At 58.0% G+C, this 16,473-nt stretch overlaps 6 protein-coding genes across 6 annotated transcripts; 4 read left to right on the plus strand and 2 right to left on the minus strand.

Annotated features, from left to right (window-relative positions):
• Positions 1–454: 454 nt before the first annotated feature.
• Positions 455–1,798, plus strand: CGCA056_v012521 (Secondary metabolism regulator LAE1; the record flags this gene model as incomplete). Its single annotated transcript, XM_037327765.1, has 5 exons — positions 455–487; positions 550–588; positions 994–1,078; positions 1,129–1,151; positions 1,199–1,798. 5 exons carry the CDS (start codon positions 455–457, stop codon positions 1,796–1,798), a joined length of 780 nt encoding a protein of 259 aa, XP_037174328.1.
• Positions 1,799–3,030: 1,232 nt separating this feature from the next.
• npcC (Hydroxyquinol 1,2-dioxygenase) lies at positions 3,031–4,129 on the plus strand (the record flags this gene model as incomplete). The annotated part of the gene is made up of 3 exons (XM_037327766.1): positions 3,031–3,258; positions 3,322–3,803; positions 3,856–4,129. The coding sequence occupies 3 exons, from the start codon at positions 3,031–3,033 to the stop codon at positions 4,127–4,129; spliced, it is 984 nt and encodes a 327-aa protein (XP_037174327.1).
• Positions 4,130–5,753: 1,624 nt separating this feature from the next.
• SUI1 (Eukaryotic translation initiation factor eIF-1) lies at positions 5,754–6,411 on the plus strand (the record flags this gene model as incomplete). Its single annotated transcript, XM_037327767.1, has 4 exons — positions 5,754–5,781; positions 5,934–6,008; positions 6,122–6,214; positions 6,263–6,411. The coding sequence occupies 4 exons, from the start codon at positions 5,754–5,756 to the stop codon at positions 6,409–6,411; spliced, it is 345 nt and encodes a 114-aa protein (XP_037174326.1).
• A 775-nt stretch (positions 6,412–7,186) lies between these two features.
• On the minus strand, positions 7,187–8,377 carry eos1 (N-glycosylation protein eos1; the record flags this gene model as incomplete). Its single annotated transcript, XM_037327768.1, has 4 exons — positions 7,187–7,453; positions 7,524–7,671; positions 7,732–7,787; positions 7,847–8,377. 4 exons carry the CDS (start codon positions 8,375–8,377, stop codon positions 7,187–7,189), a joined length of 1,002 nt encoding a protein of 333 aa, XP_037174333.1.
• A 1,635-nt stretch (positions 8,378–10,012) lies between these two features.
• On the plus strand, positions 10,013–11,035 carry CGCA056_v012525 (uncharacterized protein; the record flags this gene model as incomplete). Its single annotated transcript, XM_037327769.1, has 2 exons — positions 10,013–10,295; positions 10,359–11,035. The coding sequence occupies 2 exons, from the start codon at positions 10,013–10,015 to the stop codon at positions 11,033–11,035; spliced, it is 960 nt and encodes a 319-aa protein (XP_037174332.1).
• Positions 11,036–11,258: 223 nt separating this feature from the next.
• Positions 11,259–16,221, minus strand: dur3-1-1 (putative urea active transporter 1; the record flags this gene model as incomplete). Its single annotated transcript, XM_037327770.1, has 5 exons — positions 11,259–12,346; positions 12,399–12,743; positions 13,361–13,393; positions 13,519–13,598; positions 16,019–16,221. The coding sequence occupies 5 exons, from the start codon at positions 16,219–16,221 to the stop codon at positions 11,259–11,261; spliced, it is 1,749 nt and encodes a 582-aa protein (XP_037174331.1).
• Between the last annotated feature and the right edge of the window lie 252 nt (positions 16,222–16,473).

A 16,473-nucleotide genomic window follows, 5' to 3' on the forward strand; every position in this document is an offset into this window, starting at 1 on the left:
TCGTACCTACACGGTCAATCAAACGCCTCCCACCCAAATGCCCACGAAACTCCTGCCCAAATCTCCCCGGAACCAAATAAACCCATTCTCGCGGGAGGACCCTGCACACACCCATAATGTTGAAGAGAAAAGGCCCAAGCTCCTTCTTATGCCTGTATCCTACTAGACTTTCAACGCCGGCAGCCGGCGGTCTCGCCGCTCGGTGGATCTACAACGTCCCATGTCAGGGGTATCCCCGGCTCCGCGGCCATCGCGGAAGACAGGTCGATCTGATGTTTGCTTCCCCCAAGGGGAAAATGCGAAAGCTGGTGCTTCCCTAAGTTTAAGCTCCGCTCCGCTCCCACACCTTTCTTCAAACGCTGTCCTTATCCACCTTAAGCTACCTTGCCTTTCTTCAAGCCGGCCGCACGTCGCCACACTTGCAACCTCACCCTACGACGACGGCATATCTACCATGGCGTCGCCGGAGCCAGGACAGCAGCCTCTGGTGAGCTCCATTCGCTTCTGCAAGATGCTTTTGGGTTGATGCTGATGAAAGTCGGTGAACAGGCTCCTGATGACTTTGATTCCGACTCTGTCATTTCCCAGGTGAGTTGCGCGATCCCCACATTTCTGTCTTTCGTTCCCCCCTTTTGATGGACCACGCGTCTGAGTCTCACGTTGGCGGTTGATGATATCTTGAACTGATGATGCGTGCGCAAATAAGCCGCCTGAGAGTTTAGAGTCAATCCGGAGCAGCGTGTTGAGATTCCATGTCGAGAATGGGCGGACGTACCATGCGATGAGCTCGGGGAGTAAGTTGCGGTGTAGCTATTCGTGGAGATGTGACAGAGCGACTAATGCGGTTGGACTGGGAGAGTACTCGTTTCCCAACGACGAGAGGGAAGCGGAGCGATTAGGTATGAAAGTCCACTGAGAGTGAGGCGTTGGTTCGTCGGCTGATGAGAGACAGATTTGCAACACCACATGTGGATATTGACACTGCGCGGAAAGCTGTGTCTGTGTCCCAAGGGCGAGGAGGAGAATAAGCGCGTCTTGGACTGCGGCACCGGGACGGGAATCTGGGCGATGGAATACGGTACGGCTTCCTTCCCTCGCCAGCATGAAATGACACTAACATTCTCTCAGCTGACGCACACCCCGAAGCTCAAGTCAAAAACTCACCTCCCCGTCCTCACTCTCACTAACACCCACCAAGGTCATCGGCGTCGATCTCAGTCCTATGCAACCATCATGGGTCCCCCCAAACCTCTCCTTCGAGCTCGACGACCTCGAAAAGGACTGGACCTGGTCCAAGCCCTTCGACTTCATCTTCGGCCGCGTCCTCGCGGGCTCCATCTCCTCCTACCCCGACTTCTTCGCCAAAGCCTTCGCGCACCTCGAGCCCGGCGGCTACCTCGAAATGCAAGACTTCGCCCTTCCCTACCGCTGCGACGACGGCACCCTTCCGCCGTCCTCCCCGCTGCACCGGCTGTCGACGCTCTTCCGCGAGGGCACCGCCAAGGCCGGGCGGCGGATGGACCTCGCGCCGGCGTACGCGGGCATGATGGAGGCGGCGGGCTTCGAGGGCGTGACGGAGTGGACCAGCAAGTGGCCGATGAATAGGTGGCCGAGGGATCCGCATTACAAGGAGATCGGGATGTGGACGCACGCGAATCTGGATACCGGGCTGGAGGGGCTTACGCTGGCGCTGTTTACGCGGTTTCTGGGCTGGAGTAGGGACGAGACGCTGGCGTTTTGCGCGGAGGTGAGGATGGCGTTGCGGGATTGTCGGACGCATGCGTACTTGCCGATGTGAGTCTTCCCCGTGTGAGGTGGTGGGAGGTTGCTGATTGTCGGCAGATATGTTGTGTATGGACGGAAGCCGGTGGGGAAGACGGCGGCGAGGGCGGGGGAGGGGGACGGGGCGGAGGGTGAGGGATCGGTGCCGGCTGGGATTCAGTGAGGCTTGGGAGTTGAGGATGGTTTGCGAGGGCGGCGTGGTTTTGTTGGAGTTGGCGGGCGGATCATTGTGAATTTTGCAAGTGCTGGGTCGGTTGCATGTGTGGTTTCGGGAAGAGAGGTCGTTGCATACCCGTTGATCAGAAGAAAACACGGAAGCATTTCATTTTGTTACTCTGTAATCCCGGATGATGTTGCAAGTGCTGTGCTGGTATAGCCGTTGCAAAAGCCGTTTCCCATACCGTTGTGGTGGCAGCAGATGAAAGCAGGAATAAGTTACATGAAGGCAACCCATAAACGGGAAATCACGGCGAAGTCAAGCCCCGGAGATACACCCCCGGCCCCGTTAATCCGTAAATCCACCCGCCGCGGCGCCGGAATGCTCTTCCAGCTTCGCCGCTTACACATTCCCCCCTCCCTTTCCTTCCCCGAGCCCGCCGCTTCTCAAGTCCCGAAGCAAGAGCCGGGGGGAGTCGGAAATTCCCCAGGGCCCGTGCTCGCCTCCACCTTTCCGCGACTGACGTGGGGGCGGGGCAAGAGCGACGCTAAAACCCCGCAGAGCATTCCACCGTTTCCCCCCTCCCAGTGCTCTGCTGTGCTGTAGAAGGAGGGGTAAGGGAACTGCCGCCAGCTATGTGACGGCGTTGACTTTTCGCATTCTTGGGGTTATTTGAAACGTACCTGACGTAGGGCTCTTTTGTATTCAGCCGGTCGTCAAGATGATTAAATATCGACTGATGGTCCGCGCAAAGTGGTTCGAAAGAAAGGCCATAACCATCGGCTAAGAAATCACCCGCGACGTCAACGACTCGGTAAAGTATCATTGTTAGAGGATCACCGAGCACCAAAGTAAGGTGACGCGGGGCACATCAGGTACGGGACACGCTGCCGGGAAGTGAAAAGTCCACTCGGAGCTTGGTGATTACCGAGCATTACATAAAGAGGGCCCCCCTAGCATTGGAGCTTCGACGACGCAACTTACACAGACGGGCGGGAGACATACTTAATCGTTCAATCCCGGGCAATCTCCAAGGACTCGAATTGTAGTAGCGGAAAAGCCGCAATTGAACCAGAAAAGAAACAGCAAACATGGCGGACAAGACACCGGAGCTGCTGGATCTGACGATCGACAACATCACGCCCAACACGATCCGCATCAACTCGCAGAGCCAGAATGCGCGCCTCAAGTACCTCATGGAGCGGCTCGTCACGCACCTGCACGACTTTGCGCGCGAGACGAGGCTGAGCACCGACGAGTGGATGGCGGCGCTCAACTTCCTTGTGGGGTGCGGGCAGATTAGCAGCGACGTGCGGCATGTAAGTCTTCTCGTCTCCTTGTGGCACTCTTGCAAAAAGACACAGACGGGCTGAATAGGCTAGGAATTTATTCTCCTCTCCGACATTCTCGGCCTCTCCCTGCTCGTCGACAGCATCAACCACCCCAAGCCGTCCGACTCGACCGAGGGCTCCGTCCTGGGCCCGTTCCACACGCACGATGCGCCGACGCTGAAGAACGGCGCGAACATGTCGGGAGATCCCGAGGGTGAGCCGTTGTTGGTTGTCTGCACAGTCAAGGACCGCCAGGGAAACCCGGTGTCTGGGGTCAAGATCGACATCTGGGAGACGGACAGCAGCGGGCATTATGACGTGCAGCACGAGGGACGGACGGAGGCAAGCGAGCGGTGCGTCATGGTTTCCGATGACAATGGGCGATTCTGGTTCCAGGGCATCAAGCCCGTCAGCTATCCCATTCCGCACGACGGACCTGTAGGAAAGCTGCTGGACCATTTGGGCCGACACTGCTGGCGTCCTGCGCATTTGCATTTCATGTTTGAGAAGAACGGCTGGGATCACCTAATCACGTAAGTTCTCCCGGTGGCCTACGGAGAGAGAGATGAGCTGACGACAAGCAAGTGCGCTGTACATCCGGGGAGACCCGTACGAGAAGTCGGATGCGGTGTTTGGTGTCAAGAAGAGCCTCGTGGTGGACCTCGACAAGGTTGACAAGGCGACGGCGGAGAAGTACGGGGTCAAGGAGGGAAGCTGGCTGTTGGAACAGGACTTCGTGCTGGTGACGCAGAAGGAGACGGAGGAGCTGAGGGATCGCAACGCGGTTGAGGCTCTGAAGAAGCTTGGGCTGACGCATCTGAAGCTCGTGGACCATCTCCCCGTGCCGGAGCTGGACTGAGGGCGCCCGTCTGTATGGAAATTGCCGTATATTATGTCATAATTGGAAGGCCGGTTTGACCACCAGATTGCTGCACGGCCCAGATCGAGGCTTTATCGGCGCAAAGCCCGGATGCGGATGATCCGTAGGGCTGGGCGCAGCGCTGGATGCGGCAGACGGAAACGCCGGGCTGGCCACTTTATTGTCTGGACCGCCCCGGCTGGCGGCAGGTGGGGACGGGACGGCGGGATGGGTCACTCGTCCGGCGGGATGGATGCAAGGGGGATCCGGACTCTTCTTTGGTGCGACTGCAACGCAGTAAAGAAGTCGAGTCGAGTCGCATGGCACCGCCGACCGCGCGCCTTCCCTGCTAGATCAAGGTACAATGCTGGTTGATGGTCGTGTTTGTTTCCCCGTCAGATGATGGCCATTGTCTCAGCCCGAGCTGGGCGGGAGGTAGCGGGATCTGATGGGATACCTGGGCGGAGGGTACGAGAGGGCCGCGGTAGCGCAGGGGCTCGGCCGGTGGTCGCGGGTGGCTGTACGTGGGCGATGGGTATTTCTAGTTGCCGAGATACGAAGTACGCAGTCGGAACAGTTCGTGCTACTGCGTACGGCCCACGGTGCATGTATTGCTGCTTTCCCCAGCACTAGGCCGCAACTAGCCATGGTTCGCAGTCGACCTCGAGAAGGGCCGGCCTTAGCTGGGTGCTGGGTGCTGGGGGCTGGGTGCTGGGTGGGGGCCGTGCTGGCGTGACTGCACCGACTGTGACTCTAGCTATCTTATCTGGTGTGCTGCTTTACTGGATGACCTCGTCCAGAGGATGTGTTGTGAGTTGTGAGCGAGAGTCACTGCGAAAAGCAACCTTGAGATGATGGCTGCTGTCTGTGACTGATGTCGGTGATGAAGCGAGTGTGTGTGTGTGTGTGTGTAGCTTGGTGCAGTGCAGCGAGGTGCGGTGAGTGGTGGTGGGCTTGGTGGATCCTCCGTGGGCTGCCTCAGGGCGGTGCTCATTGGCCAGAACCGTCGGAGCCTGCCTTATCTGCCAATCACCACCAGTCACAGGGTAAGCGCTCTCCCAGGCGGTGGTTCTGGGCAGGCATCGGCCACGGCGGTCAGCACTCAGTCCAGTGCCTTCCCACACCTCTCAGGCGCTGAGGAGATGCTGGATGGGCGACGGGGGCCGTGCGCCTTGCCCCTCGTCACCCGTGCCTCCCACCTGCGCCCCTCTCTGGCCTTTCCGAAGCCCACACTGATGCAGCGGGCAGTGAGCCACCCCCCCTTTCACTGAGCAAGCCCCCCCGTACCCGACCGAGTCCGTCATTTCTCCCAACTTCCACAAACATCAGTCATCGATCTGCAGACCACCCACCCCCCATAAATCTTCCGACGTACAAAACCCAACAGGCCTCGCCAACTCTCAATTTCGACTGACTTCGCCACCTTCTCGTCACGTATATCACCGCCAGCCCTCCCGACAGCTTTAACTGCCAGACATCCATCCGCGCTACTCAGCTACAAAACAACTACCACTCATCCAAACGCACGCTGCAGCGAGACCGCTTACCGCAAGCCGTCTGTCGCTGACCTTTCATTCCTTCAACCAAACCCATTTCCCACAGTCACCCCCGAACAGACGAGTTTATGTCAATTGAAAATCTCAAGACCTACGGTACGTCTGCCTCTCCGACGTCTGCTCCACGTGTTGCCCCGTCGTCGTCGCGTCTCCGCGATGTCGTCGGTCACGTCACGTCACGCCCGGACACGTCGCCTCTCCTTGACCGCCCTGTCCAAAGACAGATCCGCTGACATCCACCTCCGTAGACCCCTTCGCCGAAGCCGACGAAGACACCGGAGAGACCAAACAGGCTCAAAATTATATTCACATACGAATCCAACGTACGTCTCGTCCCCGACACCCTCGACCATCGCTGCCGACGACAAATCCCGCACGTGCCATGCTCAGCCGTGCGCAAACTTGGATGAGGACAACCGCTGACATTTCGACACAGAACGCAATGGACGAAAGACTCTGACCACCGTTCAGGGTCTTCCAAAGAAATTCGACCAGAAGAAGATTCTCAAGGTCATCAAGAAGCAGTTCGGTAGTCCACCCCGCCTTCCCACTCCACAATCAAGCTAACCGAACCTAGCTTGCAATGGCACCATCGTAGCGGACAGCGAGATGGGCGAGGTCATCCAGCTCCAGGGTGACCAGCGCAAGGTCGTCCAGGAATTCCTCATCAACAAGAAGGAGGGTCTCGGACTTGATGCCAAGACCATTAAGGTCCACGGCTTCTAAGCCCGCCGCAGGTCGCCGCCGCTCCTGCACAGCACCACAGAATGTGTCTGCGGAGCTGACGTCCGGGTTCGAGGAGTGTCAGGCATGAATAACCTGGCAGTCTCCCGCCGCGCAGTGTGGCGCCCGATATCGACGTAGTAGGACGGTATATCATCCCTCCGATGGAAGAGGTTATCGGCGTGATGGTTTAGGGCGACTTGCGTCTTCTCCGACGCGATGATGACAAGTCAGATATCGAGATATCTTTTGGGGTTTGCCGTACTCTCATTGATAGTCGGGCAGCCCAGAGATTACAGTCTTAGAAATTGACACCTTCGTCACACCTGCTGATTTTGCATTTGCGTGACCCACGGCTAACCCGGATAATCCAACGCGCTGCATCGTTCCAGAAGCCTGCAAGGTTTAGATAACATTGCGTATGACTGCACCCAACGCAAACTCAATTTGCCCAACCGTGACTCGCGGATACTTTTTCGAGATCAACAGAAAAGACGTCAGTCACTAGAGATAGATACCGTGTAGCCCTGCGCCCACCACAATATTGACATTTCCCATCATTAACCAGCGCAATTGTTCCTTGATCGTGGGTATCTATGTTTCTCAAACCAAAAGGGCATCCATCCATACAAAACGACGAAAACATTCAAAAACATCGCTGTTCCCATGCCCCCGTATCTTTTAACCACTCCCCAACATCCGAATGTGATGATTGTACGATTCTGTATTCCTATGTGCCTTCACCTCGTGCTGTTGTTCTCAGGAAATACGTCGTGCGTCACAGCTCCGTCCGCGCGGTGGTGGAGGATGAGTCAAAGGACGCGGGTATGATGCCGTCCCCGACAACGTTCCGCGCGAGCTCGAGCAGCAGGCGAGCGAGCGACTCGAAGGGCTTTTCGGGGTAGTCTGAGCCGTTGTAGTGGAGGTGCGCGAGCAGGGAGACCATGCTGATGAAGCTGGCGATGGAGAAGATGTTTATCGAGGTGGAGGTTTCCTTTTTGATGTTTATACTGCGCTGGGTGATGTGGTAGGCTATCGTGAGGGTCTGGTCGGAGAATAGTGTTAGTAAGAGAGAACTGGGAGATAAGGACGGAGAGAGGTAAGGTGGTACTGACTGTTGCGATTGTGACCCAGCCCGGGAGTAGGAGCCTCGGGTCCTCGAAGCCGCCTGAGAAGGTGAGGATTCGCTCCGTGAGGAAGGCGTTTGTGGCGTTCATTGTGAGGATGCGGATTATAGTCGCTGAGGGGGTGTAGTTGATCAACCTGTCGAGCGCGTGGTTAATTAGCTACTATAGCTTCCTCGAGCTGGGAGAGGGTACGAACCAGCGGGACATGAGGCAGTCGATGAAGAAGAAGGAGAGATAGGCCGATGCGCCGCACTACCAAGCTGTCAGCTAGCTTTCCCCAAACTACATGTTTGATCTGTTGTACTACGCACCCACATCAGACCCAGGGACATCTCCGTCCAGGGAAACGGTATCGCGGGGTGCGCCGGGGGCCAATTGCTCGGCGGACAAGCTCCCGCCCCTCCACCAACTCCTCCTCCGGCATAGCTTAGCCCTCCCGTGGCTGCGGCCCCGGCGGCAGCAGCAGCTGCGGCGGCATTCCCGAGTCCCGCGGCGGCGAGGTTCGCAGCGGCCTTCTTTCCGCCGGGGACGGCGACGGGGATGATCTGGACGAGGAGGGTGACGGCGGGGGAGAGGGCCCAGAAGATGTGCGGGCCGATGGAGAGCAGGCGGCAGGCGAAGAGCCAGGGGCGCCAGGCCTTGGGGACGTTGAGGACGACGGCGATGCGGGGCTCGAGGAGGGAGGAGGAGATGTGGTCTGCGTTGTGGGTGTTCGCGTAGGGCGGCGGGAGGTCGATGTCGTCGGTGCCGCTGGGGTAGGAGGGGGCGTCGCGGTGGTGGTGAGGAGGGTGGCCGTTTTGGGAGGAGGTTGTGGAGGGGCGTCGGGGGCCGGGAGGGGCCATTTAGGTTTGTCGTCGGGGGCTGGTGGCCATATGGGAGGAGGATTCTCAGGAGTGTGGCATGTGGCGATTTGGGGGACTGGTGGTTTGTTTTGTATGGATAAGGATACAGATGGAGGCGAGGAGAGGAGGAGGAAGAAGAGGTTATCGTGGCTGGGGGGGTTTGAGCTTGGAAGAAGGAAGGAGGGGACGGCGGACTTGGCCGCGGTGCGTTTGTCTGACGGATGGTTGTTCGGGTGCCGGCTTGGCGGTGGTGGTGGTGGTGGTGGTACCGTTAGGGTAGGTGATAGAGCTCCCGGGAGCTTTGACTTTCTTCGAAATTGGGTAGCTGTCCTTTTCTTTTCTTTTTCTCGGACCTGACGACGACGGCGCCCGGGGGTTTTGGGCGGCGGACGGATTGACGTTTTGGAGATTTGGGGCAGCCAGCGGGCGGGCGCTTTTTTTCCTGCGGGAAAGCGAAGTGATGACAGGAACCCTGGATGGGGATGGGGGTCGCGTGCCCGCAATTGCGTCTGTGGTTTCAGTTGCGGAAATACCCAGGCACCGTCGATACGATATGACGGGATACTGCTGCAGAACCTTGAAAGATTATTTGTGTGTGCGTGTGGGATTATTGCTTCAGCGGGCGTTCTTTGCAAATTGTGTCATTGGCTGCGGATGGAACCTTGGGATGCCTGCACCACCTCCTGCATTGGGCCCGTCATTTGTTATCAATTGACTGGATACGGTGTGTCTGGATAGTCTTTGGGGGATGGTGTCAGAGGAGAGAGTGTAAGGGTACGGTGGTTGATGGCAATTGGATGGTTTAAGCTGTGGACGGACAGGTTCGTGGAGTTCTGGAAGCGCCGCATCCGCATGAGTGCCCAATCTCTCAAACGCGTAAACGGTCAGCCCAAACGCAGCTTCACTGGCAGTGCGAGGGGGCAGAGAGTTCCCGTGAGGCAAGCGAGAATGTCGGTTGCCGTCTTGCGAGTAACACGAGCTTGGCCGAGTTATCCACAGAACTGTAGCTTTCGTGTTTAGAAGTAACGAAGCTTCTTATCGACATCTCACGAGATTGCGGACATGGAGAAAAGGCAGCCTTCCTGGAGGCTTTCACCAAGTCAATCAATGTTTACATTCGGCCTCGTGTAGGTAGTCAAGATACCCCACCTGTCGCGTATCACACCTGAAGGCGCAAAGTACGAAAAGCATCAACTTGACACAGCATCTCATTCAACCCCAAGTCCCTGAGCTGAAGCAATTAATGTCGACCACAGCCCAGCAGGGTCCCTACATCCGGTCCCGCCTTGGATGCCCCGTTCCTTACGTTGGCGGCGGATCCCCTAACCCACCGTCCACGTCTTCCGTCGTCATTTCCATTCAATCCCTCCAAGAGAAACAGAAATAACGATAAAACGGCCCACAACCGCGAGCACGTCCATTGAAGCTATGCTCATTGGCCAGCATCCGCCATACCTGTGGCTGTCATTCACGCCGCAACCTGCCTGCGCCACACCGATGGGCCGTTCGAGAAAAAACGACGTCCCGAGAGCTTGGACCAATCTTTTTTTCGTCAATTGGAGATTTTTGGTGATCGCCAGCCGCAGTGTTCTGCCCCGGCAACGTCAGGCCATCGCTCTCGCCCGCACGACAACGATGAGCAGCAGCACAGTATACCGCTCTGCGAGGCCGTTACTCGGCTTCGGCCGGCCAGCTGCCATGCGTCCCCAGACCTTGTTCCGCGCTTCGTTCCCGACCACGGCAAGGAGGATACCTGCGACGACGAGGGGCTACGCCGGCGCCAAACCCCCCTCCGCCGACATGCGAATGATGAGCAAGGCCATGTCCGCGCAGGACAAAAAGGCTTCTGCTCAGTTCTCCGCCAGGAACATGGAGAAGCAGCAGCAACAGCAGAACATGGCGAACATGCTGCTCCCTGGTATGTCACCGTACGCTCCGGTACAACACTACATTCCCCCAGCTAACCACCACGGGTCGACAGGCACCTTCGTCCCCCTCCCCCTCGCCAGCACCCCGAAGCCCTACTACCCATACCTCGTCGCCCGCTTCAAGCAACTCGCCAAGGACCTCATGGTCTTCGCCGGCCTCAAGCTCCAATCGATGCCCAAGTTCTGGAAACGGCCCCGCGCGCAGTTCCAGGCCTCCTCCATCGTGCCGACCGCCAAGGCCCTGCACCAGCAGCTCGCCGAGGCCCTCGCCGCCGGCGACAAGGCCACGCTGCGCCAGATCTGCGTGCCGCACCTCTACGAGACGCTCTCGGCCACCATCTCGCGCCGCAAGACCACGCACAAGCTCACCTGGGAGCTGCTTGCGTACGACGGCCGCCCGAAGCTGCTCAGCCACCGCCTCGCGATGCTGCCGCCCGTGGGCAAGTCGCCGCTGCTGCAGCAGGCCGTCGTCGGCATCGTCAGCAGCCAGAGGCTCGGCCGCGTCGACAAGCAAACGGGCGAGCCCGTGCCCAGCAGCACGCGCGTGGAGAAGCTGAACGAGTACCTCGTGCTGTCGCGCAGCCTGGACCCCCAGACGTACAAGCCCGGCAAGTGGATTGTGTGGGGCAACACGAAGGTCACGACGATGGAGCGCTGGAAGGCTGAGGAGACGCAGGTCGCGGCGATGGAGGCGGCGGAGTTTGAGAGGAGGCGCGGCTTCAAGGCGTAAGATGGGTGTCACGGCGGGAGGGAATGTGTGGATGAGGAGCGAAAAACATGTAATGAGTGTATTATATGTGTCTGATTATCTTGGCTGGAAAATGGCCGCGGTTGCATTGGAGCGGAATGAACTCCTCCAACCACGAAATGCAGAATTAAAATCTCCCCCTACTTCGTCCCCCTATGTATGTTTTCGTCTTAAGACGTCATGTTTACTGGCTTTAGTCAAACGTTTAGAAGAACTTGCCAGCGGGCTTGACAATCTCAACATCGAACGTGACATCGGTATACTCCTCACGCGAGACGGTATGCGGCACGCCGTCCGCGTCGGGGGTGAAGCCAGGACCGACAGGACGGTCCAGCGCGTCGAAGCGGCGGCCGCTCTTCTTGGCCATCACGTACTGGAACCCAAGCCGCACGCCGAGCGCGCCGAAGCCCCAGAGGAAACTGCCCACCGGGGCGGCAACAAAGGCGCCAAACACGCTCCAGTCGTCAGCATACAACCCCTCGGAAATAATCAGCAAATTCGCCGCCTTCTGTGCGTCGCCCTCGTAAAAGACCAAACCAAACAGGAAGACGGTGAGAATGCCGCCCAGCCCGCCGACGACGACCTCGAAGCCGCGCCACCAGTAGAAGCGGTCGACCAGCCCGAAGACGAGGACGGGGATTACGGAGGCAGAGACGAGGTCGGAGATGAGGTAGATCTGCAGCACCGAGGGGGCCTTGAGGGCGATGACGACGGTGGGGACGATGATGAGCACGACGCCGGCGCGGATCCACCAAATGTTGAGGCGGTTGCGGAAGAGGTCGTTGGAGGCGGAGGAGACCATGGCGGACTGGAGCGAGTCGAAGGCCGCGGTGGAGAGGGTGCAGACCATGACGAGGACGATGCCGACGACCCAGGCGGGGAGCTGCTGCAGCAGCAGGAAGAAGGCGACGGAGCCCGAGTCGGCGATCTGGTCGAGGGGCAGGGCGCCGGACCAGGCGGCGACGAGGCCGGTGACGCCGACCATCGTGAGGACGCAGAGGATGACGGCGACGGCGATGGAGACGCCGATGCGCAGGTCGCGGTCGGTCTTGGAGGCGAAGGTGCGCAGCCAGAAGCCGGAGAGGAAGAAGTCGTTTGTGAGGATGCAGATGGGGAGGATGTAGAGGAGCTGCCAGCCGAGGAGGGTGGGTTTGAGCAGGCCGGAGGTGTCGATGAGGGAGGTGTCGATCTCGGTCTTGACGCCCATTGTGATTGCGACGATGATGATGAGGCAGACGACCATGGCGCCCTGGAGGTTATCTGTGATGAAGGAGATTTTGAAGCCGCCGAGTGCTGAGGGATGTTAGTGAAAGGATGGGAGATTGAGAGGATAGGGGGTAGGTACAGGTGTAGATGGTGGTGATGACGCATTGGACAATCATGACGGGGAGGCCGTCGAGGCTCGTCAGGGCGTTGACGACCTGGCCAATGGCGGAGAGCTCGGCGACCATGTAGAGGAACAGCGTGACGAGGGTCATGAAGCTGAGGTACAGCATGGCGATGGTGCCGTAGCGCTGGCGGGTCCACGCGGTCAGGACGAAGCCCTCGGGCGTCTTGCGACGGATGATGGGGCCGAGGACGGCGAAGATGAGGAGCGGGAGGGAGGAGGACAGGGCGTAGACGACGACGCCCTGGACGCCGGTGATGGTGGCGAGCTCCGGGTAGGAGAAGAGGATGCCGGAGCCGAGGGCTAGGGTGGTTAGTTTACCAACACACACAAGGAGGGGGGAGGACGGGGGAGAGATATTGGAGCGGCAGCACGTTTCCCACGCAAGCATTAACTTGATCGAGTAATTACGGTACAATCTCAGCTTCATTTCCCCGGGGGCGGGCATCTCCTCTCGGGGGTGAGAGGGTGGATGCCGGCGCCGCCTAGTTCAAATCCGCGCCCGTAGTGAGCCGCATCCTCGGGGTCCCGCCCGCTCTTCGGCCGGTCTGGGGACTTGATTCCTCGACTGCCGTGTTCCAGGCCAAGGTGGACGGTGGACGGAGTAGAGGGGGACAAGTCCGCCAGGCCAAACCGAAGAGGGGGAAGTGCCCGCGAGGACTGTTGTTGATCTTTGGGTTACGAACCTGCCTGTCAGTTTCGTCGGATGTGGCACCCTGGATCTTGCTCGTGACATTGATACTCTGGGGGCATGAGGAGCGATGTCGCGCCCTCTCATGTCAAGTCTGTCGTCTCCGCGCGCATGGCTTCCGCTGGGTTGGATTCGTGGTTCTTGCTGCTGCTGCTGCCGTTCTGCCGCTCTCTTGTTCTCAAGAGAATGATTCGGGCCGGAGAAGCGCTCTCGCGTCTTCCTCACTCACCAGAGGCGATGAAGTTGAGGGCCAGGGGGAAGGCTGCGGGGAGGAAGAGGTTAGTCGGGTGGTGTCCAGTGAGGCGAGACATGCTAGCAAGGTGAAGAAATGGCGGCGCAAATGAAGATTCGTCAATGCCGTCGCGAGAACGTGAGGGGATTTCTGACCCGTCTGAGTCCTGTTACCAGAGAGGAACTCTCCCTTGGACTGGTTGCGGAACTTCCACGCAATGGCAGTTCCCGTGATCCTGCGCGCGTGGTCAGCGAAAGGATCTTTCCAATGACAGCGCTGGCAAGGGGTCATGAAAGGTTGCCCAATGTGTGGGACTTTGGTTCGTACAGGAAGAGTCCATAACTGACGTAGATGATGGCATTCGATGCCGCGAAGGATGGCTGTCCCATGATTGCTGTTCGTCGCAAAGAGTGCGTATCTTCTATTTGACCAAACTATTTGGGGGGTTTGCAGAGATGACGCAAATGATGCGATTCGTCCGTGACGGAGGGTTGGAAAAAGCAATGCTACGAGAGCGAAATTTTAAAGACGGCTCGGTTCGTGGCGTGAGCGAGAACAGAGGCGAGATTTGCGCGCGAAAAAAAAATCCTTGCGCCGGGCGACGTTCAACCGCGACGGCGACAGCAAAATGAACCTGGGAACCTTGGCCGAGGCCCTCAGCTAATCAGATTCGGGAAGCGTGATTTGACAGGACAAGAGCATGCTCGTCCTTGATTAGTTAATGGTCTGCTAAAAGAGTGGATACGACTAGGTAACTTTTCTGCGTGGGGGAGAAAGAGGTTTGGTCACTTCGGTGGTGTCGCGATTGAGTGGCCGACTGCGGCGATGGGCCATTCAGAAGGGCAGGTGGTGCTGGCGGGTGGTGGGGAGTTGCGCCGTTTTTGGGCCGCCGGTGTCACTCCGGGGCCTTAGTCCGGGTTTTGCCAGCACTTGTTGCAAGTGCATGTCGCTGTTTCTGTATTGGTTCCTGTATGCGTGTGGTCAATATTAGCTGCAACTCAAATCATCCTTCAGAAAGAAGGCAATGCCTATTCTCACGTTCTGGTCAGAGCTGAGAGCGATAACCTTCCATGTATTACGAGAGGGTTGTCTCTCTTTTGAACAGAGGTCAAGTCGATTGAGATTTGAGATTGACCTCGAAGGAGCCGAGTATTGCCAAGAAACAGCTTCTTTATAACGAAAGTCTTCCATCCAGCAAGTCAACCATGTGGACGTGAGACCTACAGAGCTGACCCTCAAATGCTGTTGCAATATGCGGAGGTCACGCAGGGCACCCGAAACCTTCTCCCTTCCGGATGAGGGGCCGCCGCCATGTGTCCGGAGCCCGGAGCTCACCTCCGGCGTCGTCCGTGCACCCCCGACGTCAAGCCAACATCCCGTCCCGCCTCGACCAAATGTCAACATCTCCGGAGAGGCCTATCCAGCCGCAGCTACCTCAACTCCAACGCATCCTAACGTAACCTGGAATTCTGTTCCAGCCCGCGACCCCGCCACGGACCAAACGGGTGTCTCGACGGCCCAGCAACGCCAGCCACCAATACTTCCATCCCGAAGAACGCGAAGCCCCGATCACAACAAACGCCCCTCGCCTTCAGCGATCAAGCCTTCCGCCATGTGTGTCTCAGCTAGACTTGTCTCTGCTCGCGCGGGCACCATCGTGCATCGCGGCTCACGTCAATCTTGTCTCACCTCCTAGCCGCTCCCACAAACGGCCTAGCATCGTGCCTGTGCCGTGTCCTTCCCGCCCACGCACATGCACATGATGCAGCTGGACCATCGCGCGTGAGATCCACGCATCTCGACCCCGCCCCAGGTGGAACGGAAAGCTCGTCATGGTCCGTCATCTGACCTTCCCCGGCTCGGCATGGGATGCGAGTGGCTGAGCGTCGAGCTCCGGCAGGCTCGTGTCTGAGATCCCACACCGGCGCATTCCTCTCTGGATCACGGCGTTGATCGACCCTGGAAACACGAGGGGGCAGGCACAGCACACCGCCGACGTCGGGAACACAGACACGAGAGCCTCAGCGGAATCACCAAAGGTGCAAGACAGCATGTTAACGAGGCAGTAGAACACTGGCTTCCATTGAGTGTGTGGCCGGTTCAACCGATCCGAGGGGTAAATCATCAACAGACTGGTAAAGTACACTTTTTTTTTGTTGGGTGCGAAGACCCCGCTTCCAATACTCCAAAATTCCGAATGGGAAACCGAGAAGACAGAAGAATAATAGACCATTGTGAAAACTGAAAGCAAAAAAAACCAGAAACGCAGACTGACTCCTCAACAGGGACCGAAAAATCAAATGGGTATAAGGTGCGCCGAACCCTGATGCTCTAGTAAGCCATGTCCGCGGCTACCTACACGATAGCGATGCGTTTTGCCCAACGCCGCTGCGGGGAGAAGATCCGTCTCGCCCATGATGAGAAGAAAAAAAGAGAGCCCACGCCGTCTGGAGGCGATTCATTAAGGAGGGGGTATTGTTTTGATGTGCCTGATTCCTTTCCGTGTCAGGGCTTTCTTGCCGTTTGGTGCCGTCATTACGGCAGTTGCTGAATATTCCGTTGTCGTTTCAAGATGTTGTCTTTGTTTCCCCGATGTCAAAAAGAAGCTGGTGATGGACTCTTCTACATCTTCACTCGTCCCGGCTGGGATCGTACTTGGTCCGGTCAATCATGTGCTCCCAGGGCACCTCCGTCTTGTGGCCCTTCTTCATGCAGCTCTTGCAGACCGAAGCGTCGTAGTCGACCTGCGTCACGACGACCTTGCAACGCTTCTGCGTCTGGCTGTACCGGTAGCACCACTCGGAGGCGCCAGTGAAGTGGTGCCCGCAGGCGTAGTTGCGGCGGTACCACTCGCACATGTTGGGTTGGAGCTAATTGAGAGGGCGGTTTGGCGTGGCGTGGTTTACGTTCCGTTTGGATACCGATACCGCACGAGGGAGGGGCCTCTAAACGAAATAATGGAGACGGCGGGTGGCAGGATAGACGGGTTTGTTTGCTATGGGGTTTCTTGTCAGCAAAAGGCTCCCAACCCAACGTCGGGCTTGTCAGACGTACAGCAACAGGTGTGTCGTTGTGTGTGATTGTGTGTGTGAAGTCGATTTAGACTGAGA

The sequence above is a fragment of the Colletotrichum aenigma genome (assembly GCF_013390185.1).
Source record: "Colletotrichum aenigma strain Cg56 chromosome Unknown KSG_Cg56_contig08, whole genome shotgun sequence".
In the NCBI taxonomy this organism is placed as follows: Eukaryota; Fungi; Ascomycota; class Sordariomycetes; order Glomerellales; family Glomerellaceae; genus Colletotrichum; species Colletotrichum aenigma.